We start from the raw sequence: 18,688 nt of genomic DNA, 5'->3' as shown, positions 1-18,688 counted from the left end.
CAGCCCCGCTGACGGCCAGGGGAGCCTCCAGATGACTCCAGTGCCCGAGGCCATCTCATTGCAATGGTATGAAAGAGACAGGAAGAACTGTCCAGCTGCGTCCAGTCAACCCAAATGCCTTTAGCTGTTGCTGTCAGATACCAGGCTTTACAGTGGTTTGTTATGCAGCAATACAGACCTGAAGTAATGATCCAGTGAAATACCCAAAAATGTTTTCAGCCAAGGATCCAAGTCTTCTATTAAAAACAGAATTATACTAATGACACCAGTGATGGCATTAGGAGAATCTATGCTACGTTACGGATATTTTCACATGTCTAACAACCAGAGAACCAGGCAATCTACTGGTAATTTCATTAATTAAGGTCCATTTATTTTTTCTATTTAAACTTGTTGCTTCTGCTCATCTCTTAGGATTGAATTCACTGGTTCCAATTTAGAAAACATTAACTACAACAAAAACTGTTCCTTTCACATTAGAGCTGGAACCCAGATTTCAGCCACCCTGTTCAAATTTTGACATCTGTATTTGAAAGTTATTTTTTAATCCACTCATTATACTCTGGTTTCTCTTCAGATCGTATAAATCTTTCACCTTTTAATCCACTCATTAATTTACCAAGCATCTACATATATTTAAGATAAAAATGTATGGTCAGAAAATGATGAATTCCCATGCAAATTCACCTACATCTATTATCTTTTTTTTTTTTTAATTTTATTTATTTGGCAGAGAGAAATCACAAGTAGGCAGAGAGGCAGGCAGAGAGAGAGGGGGGAGGAAGCAGGCTCCCCGCGGAGCAGAGAGCCCAACGCGGGGCTCGATCCCAGGACCCCGAGATCATGACCCGAGCTGAAGGCAGAGGCTTTAACCCACTGAGCTACCCAGGCGCCCCTATCTATTTTTTTAAAAGATTTTATATATTTGTGAGAGGGAGAGAGAGACAGACAGAGGCAGAGGGAGAAGCAGACTCCCCGCTTGGCAGGGAGCTCCACACAGGGCTAGATCCAGAACCCTGGGATCACAATCTGAGCTGAAGGCAGACAACCGACTGAGCCACCCAGGTGCCCTTATTTCTTTTCTTTTAAAGGTTTTATTTATATATTGGAGAGAGTGAGAAAGCAGGCGCACATGGCGCGCCACACACACGAATGGGGTGGGGTGGGGAGATCCCCATCCCCATGGGGCTAGATCCCAGGACCCTGAGATCATGACCTGAGCTGAAGGCAGATACTTAAGCAACTGAGCCACTCAGGTGCCCTATCACCTATTACAAATGGACTCCATTGAAACAATCCTTAATTAAGATCTTTGAGGGAAGGAGATGGTACTTTCCCTGAGAAGGTCCCTAAGAAGGAACAGCTCTTAACGATGATGGCCAGTAACATTCTTGTTCTTCTTTGACAATTTAGGTCTACTTCTTCTTGTGTCCTCAGGAGAAAAGCTCCTCATCTTTGCTACCTACATGGGAACCCTAAGAGAGCTATAAAACAACTATCTTTTCATTACCAGTCATGGGCGAAAATATATTTACAAACATATAATCTACAGGACCTTGAGAAACAGATTTTACTTTACCCAAGCTCATTAATTTCAAAGTTTAGAACAAAAAAAGTAACTGTAACTCAGTTTAAAAATACACACACACACACACACACACACACACTACTCTGTGTTATAAAATATCTGACATAGGTTCTTCACTTAGAGTAACTCATTTTATTTCTTAATTAAACTAAAGAAAATGAGCCTTTCAGGTCAGGGGTTCGACAATGAAATTTTATTACTAACTACACAAGAGACTCAGTGAATTTATCACTACATTTCCCTCCACACACCAATCCTATTTTCACACAGACCTTTGCCTGACAGGCCTTTGGTGCTGAATACTAATCAAGCCTGGCCTCCTCTTACTCATCATGAGTTTTGCTTTTTGGGGTGGTTTGGGGTTTTTGTTTTGTTTTTTTTTTTTACTCATCATGAGTTTAAGAAAAACCCAGTTAAGACACATTTCTGGTTTTAGAAAAATAAGAAGTAGTAGTTTTCCAACAACTTAGTATTTTCTAAAGAGATTTATTAATGGAAAAGGAAAATCAAAGTGTTACATGGTAAGCAATTTAGTTCCCAGAGCTGTAGACTCACATGCGTAAATCTATGAATAAAGCACTTACCTTTATTACATACATTAGAAAGGAAACAGAGGGACTGACTAACATTAAAAGTGTGCCCTGTGGAGCTATGAAATGACTTTTTCTAAGATAAAGGATAATTATTTATTTATACCTAATTTGACTAAAAGCTGAAAAGCTATATTAGGAAAAAGAAAGGAAATCCGGAAAAAATTCACAGTTGAAAAATCTCTATACACAGAGATCTTTTATGAGAGTACAAAGTTGGCGAGTTTTGAGCTCATTTAACCCCTTTTCCAATATCCTTCTTTACTCTTTTAGAATTTATGACAGTCAAAGACTAGGTGTTAAAATTACACTATGAAAACAGTTATTATATGAAATGGTGAGATACTGAAATCAACAACTATCCTGAGGAAAAGTTATAACCAAGATATGGGGGTTTTTTGCAATCACTGACTTCAGTTACTAGGATCAGAGAGGAAGAGAAGGAATTTGCAGAAACCGTGTCCTAAAACTACAACTAAAAAGGGAAGTGATATTTTTAAGTCATTTCAATCGTTTATTTCAAAATATTCCAAATGCTCTTCATATATACATATACATAGCAACCTAGTTATATGCTGTAACAGACAGAGTTAATCCCGAGGAATAATAATGCTTAGATGGTTCAAAACAGATGAAACCCTATTGCTCTTCAGCTGGAACCACTGCAATTCAAAGTCCTACAGTCCTTACAGAAAACACTAAACCCCACATGCTGATATCTGCTATAAACCAGATTAGACAGGAGGGGTTCTAGTTACCATTTCCTATCCCATTGTGTGTGGGCAAACTTTTTCTGCCCATAACCAAGAGATGAAAAGAATACTCATTCCCCTTCTCTCCAGAGAGGACAGTACAAGTATTTCATAATGCACCCTGATTTCTTCTCCCCAGCACCAACCATAGCCTGAAAATAAACTTAATTATCAATACAAACCCAAATATGACCTCTGAGTCCTAAAGCAACACATGAACATAAAAGTAAGTAAGTAGTGGGGCACCTGGGTGGCTCAGTGGGTTGAACCTTTGCCTTCAGCTCAGGACACGATCTCAGGGTCCTAGGATCAAGCCCTGCATCAGGCTGTCTGCTCAGCAGGGAGCCTGTTTCTCCCTCCCCCTCTGCCAGCCTCTCTACTGATGATTTCTCTCTCTGTCAAATAAATAAATAAAATCTTAAAAAAAAAAAAAAGTAAGTAAGTAGTATTTCTGGAGGTCCACTATTCATACATCAACAGTACAATGAGCATCACAAGTGAGCGAGCTGCTGACTGTTGGTCCATTTCAGTCTGTCTTACCCATTCTCATGGTCCAATCCCACCCACCCATTTTCTCCCTCATGTCACCATCAGGCCTCTTTTAACCAAGGTGTTTTTGAACAAAAGGCAAATATCATCCCAGTTTAGTAAGGCTCATCCCTTATATATGGACCGTGAATTATTCATGTCTCCGTTCTCCATCTGCACAGGGAGATGTGAACAGGAATTACCCCGGTGACTGGGTGGGGGGAACCACTCCCCGGGCAGCGTCCAGCTGTCTCGGAGAAACCAAGCAATGAATCAGACCTCCCTAGGCTGAGACTCGAGATGCACCCCAGTTCTTAAAACAAGTTGAGACCAGGGCAAACAAGCAGAAAAATGAAACCACAGTGAGATAAGAGATACATGTGTCTATCCACACTTGATTGGGCTTCAGCTAGTCAGAAGATTGTTGTCGCCCTTTACTAGGGAACTGACAGCTAGCACAACCAAGATAAAAACAGCCTAATCCAAAGTCAGACAAAGCCAGCCTTGGAAATGACAATTACAGCAGTGAAAGGGATTAAAAGTAACACACAGAAAAATGAAACGTCTAAAAGAAAATTCTATCATAAAAGAAAAGACTCTAATAGCCAAAAAAAGGCGTTGGCGCCAGGAGTGAAAGGTGATCTGAACAAGAATGTCAGCATCTGAAGAAAGCAGTGGCTGGAAGGCCATTAAGGCTGTGTGGATGTTGGCAAATCAAGATCAGCTCTATACATTATGAAGGATCCACCAGGTATGTTTCCAGCCCCAACTGGGAGGATGTATGCACCTGTCACTTTCCACTGGTAAGTAATCCTAGCCAGACTGGCAGAACGAAGGTAAAATCACCAGCCAGGACAATCAGTATTCTTAACTGTAATTATTCTCGAGCATGATTCTTGTAGAACAAAGACAACGAGCAAGGCCTTGCTACTTCTAGATCACGGTTTCTCAACCGAGCACTACTGACATTTGTACCTGCTTGTTCTTTATTGTAAGGAGCTGTGTTGTGCATGTTTAATGGCCTCCCTGGCCCCTACCCACTAGATGCCAGTAGAAACCACCGCCCCCAACCAGCGGCAGTCGTGACGACCCAGTGCTCATCATGACAAGTGCCCTTCCCCCCACCCCACCTCCCACTATCCACCCTCAGTTTGTTCTCTACCTTTAATTATGGCAACTGCACCCAGAGGATTCAAAAAAAATGTTTTTTTATTTACCCAGAGGATACAAAAATACAGATTTGAAGGGGTACATGCTCCCTGATGTTCGAGGAGCATTATCAACAATGTTCAGAATTGAGGAGACTTGTTACATTACTACATCGTCACTACAGCCACCTCTTATTGAAAAGCGGGCAGGACAGTGAGCTAGTCAGCCACAGCACACAAGCCACAACCATCACCGCCATGACGGGGCACTTCTGATCCAGGTGTTAGGAGAAAGTGTTACACCTGCTGTAATCAAGAACTTGAAATCCACATTTAGCTTCATATTGTTTCAAGGCCTACCACAGGAAACAACAGTTACACTTCAAAGCCATCTTTCAGAGACACCGTAGGTGACTGCGCCTGTACATATTCTGGTGGGTCTTGATGAAGAACATTCCCCGCCCATCAAGATTGCTAGTGTACGAGCCCATTTCAAGCTACTCTCTCTACCTTTGGACCGTGTGAGGAGTATTACTAAGTGAAAAGATGGAAAACCTTAGCACACACTGGGGAAGTGATCAGAGTTTATGTCTGTAAACATCTCAGGAGAAAGTATAATTATTCTCAGGATCTCAATAACTTGGAATTAACTTAATCCCCTTTTCTGCCCAAGAACATGTGAAAATGCCCTTACAATTTCTTAACACTGAACCATTGTTTTGGTTCTAAATTATTCCAAGGATGACTATTTATTTATAAAATAAGTTTTTACTGCCTTTTCTTTTCCGGCTGCTAAGTCCAGGCCTTTGCCTATTTTACCTCATCAGTAGTGGAGAGTGAAAAATGGGAATTTACTAACTTTTGTGATTCTCGTTTAAAAAAAATGGTCATAATAGCTAAAACTACTACGAAAAGCCATTAAGCAGACAAAACAAACAAACAAAAAGAATGTGTGTTATCTAAATTTTATCAGCAAAAAGATAAACTCAGGTGTTTACAAATTTCATTTGCATTACTGATCCTTATTTATTAATAGCCAAAACATTCCATTTCTTTAATTTTGAGAAGAGAGAGCTGTTTCAATTTGCACCGAATTGCCAAAATAATTTTCTCATTTCATAATGAATGCTTCCAGGGGCTTTATTACATTGTTGCCTGTCTTGGTCACAATGAGGCTGATAGCAAAACAAATAAACAAACACACACTAACTGTGGAGTGTGTGTGTGTGCTTGCGAACGTATGATTATGCTTAGGTAGTGCACATGGCAAAGAAGAGAAAAACATTCATGAAATACTCAAGAAAAGCAAAAACAAAAAGAAGAAATACAAGTTTGATGAGTAAAACTGAGAAAAAGGACTTTAGTTAAATTACACACGTTTTCTTAAGTTTATGAAAGGTCCAGATGACATCATTGCTGGCTGACTCAGTGACCAAAGTATTGGCAAGCAACACAGGCCTCCTAGAGATGGGAGCCTTTACCCGCCAGGGGGTAAAAAACAGCACTGGGTAAGATCTGGGGAGATATGTCGATCATATATAAGTAAAATTTATCAACATTATCTTTGGTTTTCTCAAACTAGGTCAATTTATAAAGAAACAATCAACCCTCAAATTTTATATATATATATATATATATATATACATATTTTCCCCCCATATTCAAGCTCTCACTTTCTATGGACCTAGTTCTACTCCTTCCTCTCATTTTTATAAGATAGAAACATAACTATCATCATTCACATGGTCTAGTCGGTGTTGGTGGAGGGGATATTAGTGATGCAGGAGTCTGAGAGAAAGCCCTGCAAGGGGAACCAGGTTCTCAGGTGTATTTTTCTAACCAAATGTGGGAGGAAAGGTGAAGAAAAATAAAGAAACTGGAAGGTTTTTATTTTTAAGATTTATTTTATTTATTTGAGAGAGAGAGAGAATGCATGTGTGAGTGGTGGGGAGGGGCACAGGGAGAGAGAGGATCTCAAGCAGACTCTGCACTGAGCACGGAGCCCAACACAGGGCTCGATCCCATGCCCCTAAAATCATTACCTGAGCCAAAACCAAGAGTTGGACACTTAAGTCACTGAGCCATTCAGGTGCCCCCAGAAATTGGAATGTTTTTAAAGAAAGCATAAACCGCCCAGTTTGGCCATAAGCCTCACCACTCCCTAGTGTCTTCCACAGACTCTATCACAGATTTTGTCACCTGCTTGGGTCCTAAGGCAGTAATTCTGTCACCTCCTCTAAACTCTTCCTTTTACAGACAAGGGAACAAGAATCTAAGAAGAGTTTACTGACTTGCCTAAGGTGACACTGATGTTTTTGGTTTTGTTTTTGGGTTTTTTTAAAGATTTATTTATTTATTTATTTGATAGACAGAGATCACAAGTAGGCAGAGAGGCAGGCAGAGAGAGAGGGGGAAGCAGGCTCCCTGCTGAGCAGAGAGCCTGATGTGGGGCTCGATCCCAGGACCCTGAGATCATGACCTGAGCTGAAGGGAGAGGCTTAAACCACTGAGCCACCCAGGCGCCCCAGTGACACCGATGTTTATCAGTAAAGCTACGGTCAGATTTTAGTGGCCTGACTTCTAGTTCCATAGCCTCCACTGAGTCCACTATACTCTTAGGGAAATTCAATCTAGAGCCCAGAACATGATGTTGAAAGCAAAAGAGGAACAAGCATAAAAACTGGATGTGGGAAATGATGACGTTATACTTGTCACAGTTTGTGTTTGTTTCCTTTACCCTCCCCCCAGCAGCCAAAGGTGGTCAGGAACTAGGTAAATAGGTGAGTCACATAGAGAGCGTTGTTGACACAAATGTACCTACAGCTAACACTGCAGCAATAAGCTAGACACAATTCTGTTATTAAGAATGGGACACTGCTTTTCAAACAGGTTCTCTCCTTTCTATGATCATATTCCTACATTCAGGGCACAGAACTTAGGACAGCCTGGATTCCCTGTTACACTGGTTTTTCTGACCCTTTCTTGGCTACACGCTAGTTTATTTTATACCTCGTGGCCTCCATACAATGATGTGGTGGATTTAAATGAGAGGAGGGGTATTTGCTACTCTCCTCAGTTCCCAATGTAGTTCTCAATCAATCCTTAATGCTAGCTGCCTACACTCGCTGTAAAGAGAATGAGTTCCTAACCGTCCTATGGGAGACCTCCCCAGTCACTTCCACCTCTCCATTCAACTCTGTGATTCCCAGCGTACCTGTATTTCCCACGCTGGAATCTTTCAGATCGTCTGCTGTGAAGCAATAATATCGCAGACCAGTGGGGCAGTGGGGCGGGGGAGGACCAATGAAGCCTTACTTTGAAGGAAAATCACTATTTCTCTCTAATTTCTTACAGTGAGGGCACAAACGATCCAAAGCAAGAGATAAAAAGAGTGAATACGTCTGAGAAGTGTAAGGAAGGGCAGAGTAAGAAGGGAGTGTGAAGTCGGCCAGGGGGTTCCCTCCTTCCACAGCTGCTTAAGGTCATGAGTCAAGGAGAAGTAACAATTGCACTTTTAAAAGAAAGCAAGCACAGGCACCCCGGTGGTGCCTTTGTTTAAGCCCCCAAATCTTGGTTTCAGGTCAGGTGGTGATCTCGGGGTAGTAAGATTGAGCCCCTTGTTCAGCTCTGAGATGCTCACTCTCTCTCTCCCTCTGCCCCCCAACCTCTCAAATAAATAAATCTTTAAAAAATAAAAATAAAAGAAAGTAGCTTTGACTCTGCCTTTCAAATCAGAACTTCAAATCCTTGGGACACCTGCATGGATCTGTTGGTTAAGTGTCTGCCCTGGGCTCAGGCCCTGATCCTAGGGACCGGGATCAAGTCCCACATCAGGACCTCCCACTGCTTGTGCACTCGTTCACTTGCTCTCACAAATAAATAAAATAAAGCCTTAAGGAAAAAAACAAAACAAAAAAGAAATCAAATTCTTTTTTTTGGTTTTGTTTTATTTATCTAACAGAGATCACAAGTAGGCAGAGAGGCAGGCAGAGAGAGAGAGGCGGAAGCAGGCTCACCGCAGAGCAGAGAGCTCGATGCGGGACTCGATCCCAGGACTCTAGGATCATGACCCGAGCTGAAGGCAGAGGCCTAACCCACGGAGCCACCTAGGCGCCCCCCAAAAATCAAATTTTTAATATACTATAAAGATACTTAAAATTACATTTTAAGTAATGAGAAAAAGCTTTAAAAATAAAGAATTAGCGTAGAAAACTGAAAGCATTTTGCATTTTTATATGGCTACTTCCTAGCTGACTATAAATGAAGGAATATCAATAATAATTACATGTACAATTATGAAGGAGCCAGAGGAATAACATGTGAGTAAAGACCAAGAATACTTATTAGTCTTTGTTTAAACATGAACTAGGTAAAACATTTTGGGGAAGTAATGGCAGATAGACAAAACCAAAGAAAGCAACAAAACCAAAACAAAATGAAACAAAAAAACCTTCAGATTATGTTTTATCTGATTGTATAGTAACAAGTTCTCAAATACTAGGCACAAACACTTAAATAATGAAATTCCACATGGAAAATAATGCCACCATACTTTGTTTATTCAGAAGCACACATTTTGACTTCAAAGGGAATTATCCTATTCAAAAGGCCTAATTTATATGTGTGAAGCAAAGAACTTCTGACTGTACTATAACTCAGGATTAGCTGTTTCCTTCCATAAACTGTTATATAAACCACGCATAAAAGTTAAAATGCTACAAAATAAATAATAAAATAAGTCCTGAAAACCCATCAAAAAAGTCAGGTTCCATTTCTTGTTTCACTGTCAAAGCCATCACTTTGAAAAAAAAAAAACAATTTAACTTTTTTCTCTGCTTCATGTTTGCTTTTGATTATAACTGTTTTTATGATCTTATACAGTTGTCACGCTAAACTTAAAATTTACTTTAAAATGTTTCACCTGTGAATGAAAACGCTCCACTCTAAATAATTACTGAAAGCAGCACTCATTTGAAATTAACCACCTATTGCACTAAAAAGCCCTATTAAGCCCCACTGCTTAGATAACATTTCAAAATAAGGTAAGAGGAGACAAAGTATTAGCAGAAACTTATAACTAAAAACAAATATTTACCAGCCTCAAAAATAATCACTCATTATCATTGTGTACAGTGCACCTCTTGCTTTCAAATGAAAAGTCAGAAGTGGTTATTTTTGTATCTAACAGCTCCTGAAAACATCAGTATGCTGATGAGAGAGTATTCATCAAGACCAATTATTTTATTCTTGCAGTTTGAATATTGAGAATGTGGACAGTTTACAACACTGTTGACAGATGGAAACAATACATAATAATGCTTACAAAATCTAGAGTCACTAGAAGATAAACTTTCTCATCTCCTCAAAAAATCTTCACTTTGCTGCAAGAACCAATTATAAGTAGCAGCAGACTTTTAGCGAGTGCTTCTTATGTGCCAAGCACTACTCTTTACCCTTATTCTCTATCATAATCATCTGTAATTATTTTGTTTATTGTCTTTCTCCCCCACTATGCAGAGGCTCCGTGTGGACAGGGACTGTCTACCTCTTTATTGTATCCCCAGCACCAAGCATGCCTTATACATAGTAGCCACAACATTTTTAAGTGACTCATTGTTCTACGACATTTTTAAGTGACTCGTTGTTCTAAACACTTTAAATAATTTTTTTAAACCGTTGGTCATGGGTACCTGAGTGGCTCAGTCAATTAAGCATTTGCTTTGGTCATGATCCCAGAGTCCTGGGTCCCACATCCGGCTCCCTGCTCAGTGGGGAGTCTGTTTCATCCTCTGCCTCTGACCCTACCCCTACTCATGCTCACTCTCTCTCTCTCTATGTCAAATAAATAAATAAAATCTTAAAAACAAAAACAAAAACTGCTGGTCATGATCTAAAGGGTTAAGAAAATGCAAAAGAATAGAGTATATTACATTTAGTAGAATATTCTCCAGTGAAACTTTTATATGTATATGTCCCACATAAAATGTATTTACCAATGGGTAACGATTTTTTTTAAAAAGCTGAAAAATCAGTGCTTTTTGTGTATTATTTCATTCGCTCCTCACAAATAACCCTGTAGACAATACCATAACTTCCTCTTTAAAATAATAGTACTGCGATTTCCAGGTAGTATATATGATGTCCAAGATGACAGAACTATTGATAAGTACAAACATCACTCTTATAAAGTCTCATTGATCCCTAATGACACTAAGAAAATCTGAATTAACCAAATAAGGTATCAGTAATAGTAACCATGGCATGATTAATAAAGAAAAAAACAGGCTTTTAAGGCAATCAGTCGTGACTGAATTTAATACCTGGTTCTGCCACTAACCAGCTGTGTGGACTTTGGGCTAACTCAATCTCTTTCCACCTTGATTTCTCCACGTGTAAAAGAGGGATATTCATAATGTTGCTGTGAGTTTAAAATGATTTGACGTATGTAAGTAGCCTAGACCACTAAATGGAAGCTTTTGTGATTAAAATAATTAGTATTTTCTTTTACGTGGTCCGATAAATCGCATTCAGCAGCCTACACCACTCTCTTAATGTGTAAAAAGCTTGAATCAGGAATTTACTGGATTAAAGAGCAAATTAGGGAAGTGGACAAGAGTGGACTAGAGCCACCCAAAAGTTTCTGCTGGCCTTGGGTGAGAACGATGCCTATGTCAAGCTCAGGGAGTTGGTTCAGGTAACTATGGGAATTGAGGGGGAAACTTACTGCTTCACGGTAAAAACAAACGCAAACTATTTCATCTCTGCTCAAGGATCACAGCACCATCCATCTTCTTCCTCTGCGTCCTGGCTGGGGCTGAACCCAGGTATTAGGCCACGCACCTGGCCAGCTCCCGCTCAGTAGGCCCCGGGACCCAGGGGCTAGGGCGCAGAGGTTCGGCGCAACTCACCCCGGAGACTCCGTTGATACTGCCCCAGAATCTCCTCCAGGGTAGAGTTCTCCGGAGACTTCGCCATGCACAGACCTGGGACCAAGGGATGGGAGTCACGTGGGGAAGTGTCCAGTGTCGCCCCTCGGGGAACAGGAGGCCCTGGCGCCGGAGAAGCGCCCGCCTGCTTGCTGCCGCTGCTGTCATTGGGGAGCATGGAACCCCGGACAGAGCTCGCGGGGGGCCCTTCCCACCCAGTGGCCCTCATGGTGGACGTCGGGAGTTGTAGTCCGCAGCCCGTGCGTCTGCAGTCACGAGACTCCTAAAAGGCCCCTCCAACTATACTACAGTTCCCAGAGGACATCGCGCCACAAGCTTTGGCGGTTTGGCGACCAGATCCGGTTGCCAAGAGACTGCTCGGAGGCTCCGCCCTTTTTCTGTAGCCCAGGCTGGCTTAGTCCTGCCTTTATCCCATCCTGCTGTTTGGACCACCCGACCGACAGAAAGAACTCCCTGAAGGCCTTGACTCTTCTAAGTCTGTTAGTTAGCGGTTGGTCCTTGAGTCTTCTCAAGGACACAAATAACAAGCTCGTCGTCTTTCAGCCGCGACCATTTGCCAAAACAGCCAAATAAATTCTCAAGAAAAAGAAGCTGTAAATCTCCCAAACAACCTAGAGTTTGAAGGCATCCGACACTACAAATCCTAGCATGCCCCGCAGCGAGACTTCCACTTGGAGTTGGCGCACTGCCCTCTGGGAACTGTAGTCCTTTTTAGTTGCAGTCCCGGCTACCGCCAGCGTCCTCTTCATTGTTCCAAGCAGGTCTTTGGAGCACGCCTGCGCAATAGGCAGCTGGAGAAGCCTTTGGGTGAGACCCTCCGCACAGTCCCTTTTCATTGTCTGCGTTTGGCGCCTGCGCAGTAAGAGATCGTTGGGACTGGGCCGGCTGAGGGGATAGGGCCGGGTTCCTCGCCCTTTCCTCAGGCGCCTGCGCACTGGGCGGCCGCTCTTTGCCGTTACCGCTATGTGCGGGGCGTGTGTGGAATAACGTTATTGCCCAGCGGCGCTCAGGGCCGGGAGATCGACCGCAGCGGCAGCTACGACGACGACAGCGGCGACGACGACGACGGGGTGGGGGGAGGACGGCGTGCGAGAGACTCACGGGACGCGACGCGCCCCGCCTCCCCCGTCCGGTCCCTCTCTCAGCGGTGAGGGGTAAGTGATGCGCTCCGCTGCTCGGGTTAGGCGCTGCCGCCGCTGCCGCCGCTGCTTCCCTCCATCCTCCCGGGTTTGCAGCGGCGGCTCGGGGCGCGGCCCGGGTTGCTGGGCCCGGCGGCGAAGGGGGCGCTCCCCCGCTGCTCCACGCGGCGCCCCCCCCCCCAACCCGGGGCTCCTCGGGGCCGCCCCTCCCCTCCCCCACCCGGCCCCCCAGCCCCACCCGCCGTCCCTCCGGGCCCTTGGCCGCCTCCTCTTCCCGAGAATGTCTTGAACCCTTTGCAGCGCGCTCTCGGCTTTGTGCAGCCCTCCCCCTGCGCCGGAGCCGCTCGCTCCGGGTGCGGGCGGAGCACTGGGGGGAATGGCTGCGCTGCAGCTGCGGAAGGGATTTTTCCCCGACCGGAGCCGCTAACAGTGCCGGGCCTCCTGGTGAGGTTGGTTTGGGGGATGTGGGGCGGCTTGTGGGAGGGGGGTGGAGGTCCGGCCAGGCGCCCTCTGGACGCGGTTGGAGGGCGTGGAAGACGTGGTGTCACGCACCCTGCCAGGCGACTGCACCCGCGCTGGCTCCGGCTCCGTAGTAAACCCGGGGGAGGCGAGAGTGGCTTCCTGTCGGCTTCATTGTCCTGAGATTCAAATGTGGGGTTTTGGTGTGCTTCCCTTCGTTTTATGCCTGACACAGGGCGGGAAGACGTGGGATTTGTGTCCTAAGTTATGGAACCCCGGGGTGGGGGTAGGTCGAGGGGGCGGGAAGGGTGGTGTTTAGTAGGGCTGTAGGGATTTATTTGAAGAATGTGAGCCCTGGAAGACAGAGACGGTGCCTGTCCAAGCATTGCCAAGGTGATAAACACGACATGACTAGATGGCTCTGAAGACTGGACTTAGAAGGGACTCGACGACGAGGCTGTTGTGTAGCAAGGAAATGAACCAGCAGAATTGTTTTTTCATTGGGTGGGTAACGCGTTCACGTTCCTAAGGGAATAGACTAGGCTCTATCTTTCGGTTTTGTTTTTTGAGCAGTCAAAACAAAAAGCGAGCCGGGTACATTTCTGTTTCTGAATTTGTTTATTCATGCTTTCCTTCTCTTAATGAAAATTCACTCATTTGGGAGAAATGTGGTGGGGCAGATGATCGTTGATTCAAAAATGCATCTTTTAAAATGATTTCATCTTGAGCTCTCAATGCTTACAACCGTTTGCTGGCGTTAAGACAAGCGGAAGAAAGAATGAAGCAGGATGGGGAGGAGCAGGTGGAGGGATAATGGGGGAGGCGAGTTACATTGTGAATACTGTATCTAGATCTTGACTGACACAACCCCAGCTGGATGTGTTTCAAAAATTTAGTAATTCAGTTGCAAGGTACAAATGATTTTCTATTTTTCTACCATTACTTTTAAAAAAAGTAAAACCAGTGCTGTTTTGCATCCTTCCTAACTTTGTGGATATCATAGGATTTTGGTGTTTTAAAACTCAAGAATCTAAGTGCACTTGACATAGAGGAAGACACTGAAACGTGGAAAGTTAACCGAATTGTCTGTCCAAGCGTCACTGCTGTTGAAAAGCAGAGCCCGATAAAACCAAGATCTGTTCCTCCAGTGGACTCTTTTGGTTTGGTCCCTTAGTCCCCCTAGCCTGTGAAAATTTGTGGAAAGCTTCTCTACGTGCTCCTTGAGTTGGCCTTAACAATCCAGTTCATTGATACCCCTAGTCATATTAATCTAGTCCTTTTCCTTGTGATGCAAAAATAATTCTACTGAAGTGGAACTTTGTAATTATAAATTAACTTACAGTATAAGGAAAGGTGTTCTAACATGGGCTTTTCACACTTGATCTTAACCAAAAGGCCAAGAGGCGATAACATGGGCTTTTCATAAGAAAAAAACTTTTGGAAGTTTTTCCCTACTACTTATTAGTAAGCATATTTTAATATTATGTCATGATATTCAGTAGTATTTTATGGCATGATGAACTCTGTAAGCTCTGTTAAAAGTAAAATTCCCTTGTAACAAGAACCTGTGAAGTTCATTTTTCTTCAGTGAATTACATTATTCTCCGATTAACTTTTGAGGGAAAAAAAAATCTAACTTTTTATCAAAATTTGTTTTTTCATTTAATTGCTTTTGACAGAGTGCTTTTTTTGCTTCATAATCTTACCCTTTAATTCTACTTTGCATTTTAGTAGACTTTTTAGAAAGAATTTATTAATATGCCCTTTTAAATTTTAGCTTACTTAAAAATAACTAAATTCAGCATGTGGAGTTATATTAAATCAAACTTTAAATGTATTTTGTTGGTAAATTTCATTGTTCTCAATTACTTTGTAAATAACCACTGCATGTTTTCTATCTTAGCCTTAGAATAATGACATTTATACTATAAAGTTATCATATATTATGCTCACTAATGCAAATATTAAAGTGTTTTTAAAAATTCTATGCTTAGTGATTTATTTTATTCCAAGTGTCAGTTTTTTTTTCAGTTACAAAACAGTGAAGTTTTATTGTTGCATCTGATAGTAATCAGATACCACTCATCTAGTACTGAATACTGCCTATGTTTAAACTTAACATTTTTTATTCAGCAAAATTATACTCCCATAAAATAATTTTTAGTATTTGAATTTGTAATGATTGATTTTGTTCTCTATCGTGAACATTGGGGTTTTAAGCAGTGTCCTATTCAAATAACTAACAGACAGCAATGTACTGAATGGCCAACTAAAATATCTGTACAGTTGCAAATTATTATGGAAGTATAACAAAAAACAACTAGATACCATCTGAAAAATCCTTGGTGGGTAGATAATATGGAGGAAAATGTTGAGTGTTGCTATGTTTCAGTAAGAAATGAATTTCTTCTGATGGGGAGAAACTCAGACCATCCTTATTTCATAAACTTACGTTAATAACCAAGATTTCCAATAATCAACTACCCTTGGTGAAATGGGATTTAATTTATTTACTTAAATTTTTTGAGGGACTGAACTAGCCAGCCTGGGCCATACAAAAGAATAAGACATCTCTCTGGTAGTAGAATTGATTAAACTAGACAGATAGTCTAGTCTAGGTAAATGATTATGCAAGAGTATATCTATGTTCTACTTTTTTTGGCCAAAATGAATGACATGGTCCATATATACTGAAGGACCTCTTTTATGTCAAAGGTAGAAAGGAAATGAACAAAAGCAAGGTTAAAGAAAACCTTAAAAAATTACTTACCTACAAATAGGGATTGTACAGAACATGAAAGTGGAAAAGAATCTCAAGTATGTGTTGCTTAGGTTTAAGAAACAATATGAGACATAGCAGAGAATGTCATTATTTGCTTATATCAATAAGTAATAAGTAATATAGAATATTACCCTTTGGAACATGATACTTATTGAATAAATGACTAATATCTACCATGTCTTGAAACCTACTGTGTCAGGCAGTGCATATGCCTGTGTGTGTGTGTGTGTGTGTAATTCATGCAGTAATCTTGTATTTAAGGTATAAATTTACACATTTAAATTTGAGAATATTTGAAGCCTAGAGTTAGTGAATAATTTTGTCTCTCTCTCATGCATTACTAAGTGGTAGTCCCTATAACTGAACCTTTGTCTTTTTGACAAAAGCCCAGATTCTTTCCACTCATCCTTTTTGGTAAATTAAGAAAGCAAACTATACTCTTTGCTGATTCACAAAATTTTAGAATTAGAGGAGACCTTACAGTTACCTGGTGCAGTGTACCTTCTACTACTGCTCATATCCCTGAGGCCTTACTGAGTCCAGTTTCTCTAAGAACAACACTTACATGAACAAAGAGGCATAGGATGTCTCATTTAGCTTCTGGAAAGTACAATAGCAAGATCATAATTAAATCGAGCTGGTGTCTGCTTTACTGTGTAATTGCTCCCCGTTGGTTATAGTTCTGTCATAAGAGGAAGATTACAATACAATACAATACAATACAATAAGGTATTTCTTTGCTAGGTTTTCGCTTTTCTAAATTAAATACGATAACCTTACAACTTCATATGATACTGTTTCCTTTACCTTTCTCATCAGTTGTCACCTAGATTTAGTTTTGTCAGTTCTGTTCTTTTTGTTGTGGTCTAGTTTTTATATTTAATTCTGTAATTATGATCTGAATGCAGTGTAGTAAAACTATCCCTTTCCTTAATTCAAGCTGTACACTTGTGTTTACAGTCTAAAATTGTGTTAATTCTTTAATAACAGTAATATCTTTGCTAGTTCTAAGCAAAGAAAAATGAGAGGAAAATGTTGTATGGCTTTTAAGTTATTGTTACGCAATTCAAGGGATTTGAGTTTCTATATTTCTTCTTTTCTAATGTTAAAATGACTCTCTTTATGAAATGATAGTTCTTAATGAATAAAAAGTTGGCAGTTATGTAGGTTTTCATTTTGTTTTTTTGAAAAATTGGAAACCACCAATTTTATATAGTCAACATAAGCCAGTGTCTTTTTTATTTTAAGATTTTTCCCATTCTGTATGTATACATAGATGATTTTTTGAACGTGTTAAACTTTAACCCTTTCAGATACCATCTCCTTTGATGTAGCTGTGGTTAAAACTTGTTGAGATCTTCCATGAGTCTGTCATCCAAGGGATTAGTTTCCCTTCCTGGCTTTTAGACACTTACAAATTTAACAAGCCAGCCCTCTTATGTCTTCCTCCTGGCTGTGTACTGGATATAGCCGAGTACAGAGCCATGCAGATTTATAAATAGAGTAAATGTAACATAAATAAAATATGCTTGAGAAAAGAGGTGACACTAAGATAATGAAAACCATTTGAATGTTTTTTGTTTGCTTTTAATCAAGAAGACCATTATTTTCTCCAGTATGGAAGAATTTGGTCAAAGCTTACAGTCTGTTGCATAATAATGGATAATTAGACAAAAATGAGTCAAGGAAGCATAGGCACAATGAAGAAAATGTGGAGTAAGTGGATAGACTGTGATGGGGAGACTGCTATTTTTCATTTGTTTCTAAGTAGTCCCTCAGATAGATCATTCAAATGGTTCAAAAAAATCAAGCAATTTTAAAAACAAATAATATGAAAAACCCTCCTACCCCTCACATTGTTGCTGAGTTAGCACGTTCCCTAATCCAATAGGTAACTTTTTATTATTTCTTCTGTATCATTCCAGTGAGTTTTTTTTTCCAAAGTTAAGCAAATATATATTCTTAGCCTGCTGCCCATCTTTTATACAAAAGATAACCTCTTAAGACAACATACTGCGCCTTGAGAGTTACCATTTTAGGAGCAGTTAGGGAATACTGTCCTGTGAGGAGGCGACATTTAGCTGACACTTATCTTAGGTGAGGAAGTAAGCCATGTAGGTGTGTGGTTGGACTGTGCAGTGGTCCTGAGACAGGAATGGGACGAGTGAATTTGGAGAGTAAAGAGAGCACTGGCTGGAGGTGAGTGAGCGAGAGGGAGAAAGAAGAGGAGGAGGTGAGGTCGGATAGAGATTGTAGGGTTTTTAACTTCACGTGTTTGGGGAGTTAATTGGGGGGTTGATTGGGGGATTGACAAAAGAATTGTGTTGTATTTTTAAAGTATAGTTTGAAGTGTTTTGTGGAGAACAGACTGGACAGGAAAAGGGGAACAGGGAGGTGAGCTAAGAGACCATCGGAGTGATCTATACTAAGTTGTTAATGGTTTTGACTACAGCGATAAAGGCGGAAATAAAGTTACAAGGTCTGTTTTTTTAAAAATCCAGAGTTTGGGATACGTTAAGTTTGAAATGTCTGTTAAACATCCAAGTGGAGCTATCAAGTAGGCATGGAATATACAAGTATAGAATTCAGCAAAGTTCAGGTCTGAAGATATTTAATCTTAAGCATCACCAGTAGAACATATTTAAAGCCATAGGACTGGAAGACATCCCTTAGTTTGAGAGCTGGTTAGTTAGGTGGAGAAGAGGTCCAAGAGTTGAGACCTGATCGTCTTCGGCAGTGAAAGCTTAGCAAGGGA

General features: G+C 41.2%; 2 protein-coding genes across 26 annotated transcripts in view; one reads left to right on the top strand and one right to left on the bottom strand.

Moving 5' to 3' along the window:
* The window catches only part of SDCCAG8 (SHH signaling and ciliogenesis regulator SDCCAG8), a 229,343-nt gene extending 217,458 nt beyond the window's left edge, over positions 1–11,885 (bottom strand). For all 14 annotated transcript variants that reach the window (XM_059146681.1, XM_059146682.1, XM_059146686.1 and 11 more), the window contains exon 1: positions 11,515–11,885. In XM_059146681.1, the coding sequence (XP_059002664.1) occupies positions 11,515–11,761 (247 nt within the window). In that variant the 5' untranslated portion in view covers positions 11,762–11,885. The remainder of the gene's footprint in view (positions 1–11,514) is intronic.
* A 559-nt stretch (positions 11,886–12,444) lies between these two features.
* The window catches only part of CEP170 (centrosomal protein 170), a 125,259-nt gene continuing 119,015 nt past the window's right edge, over positions 12,445–18,688 (top strand). For 10 of the 12 annotated variants that reach the window (XM_059146680.1, XM_059146679.1, XM_059146678.1 and 7 more), the window contains exon 1: positions 12,445–12,707. The gene's annotated coding sequence lies outside the window, so the exon portion shown is untranslated. Of the gene's footprint in view, positions 12,708–12,952; positions 13,142–18,688 lie in introns of those variants that run through there. The other 2 variants (XM_059146670.1, XM_059146669.1) reach the window with 2 other exon arrangements.

The sequence above is a fragment of the Mustela lutreola genome, chromosome 14 (assembly GCF_030435805.1).
Source record: "Mustela lutreola isolate mMusLut2 chromosome 14, mMusLut2.pri, whole genome shotgun sequence".
In the NCBI taxonomy this organism is placed as follows: domain Eukaryota; kingdom Metazoa; phylum Chordata; class Mammalia; order Carnivora; family Mustelidae; genus Mustela; species Mustela lutreola.
This window is presented reverse-complemented; position numbering and strand designations above follow the sequence as displayed.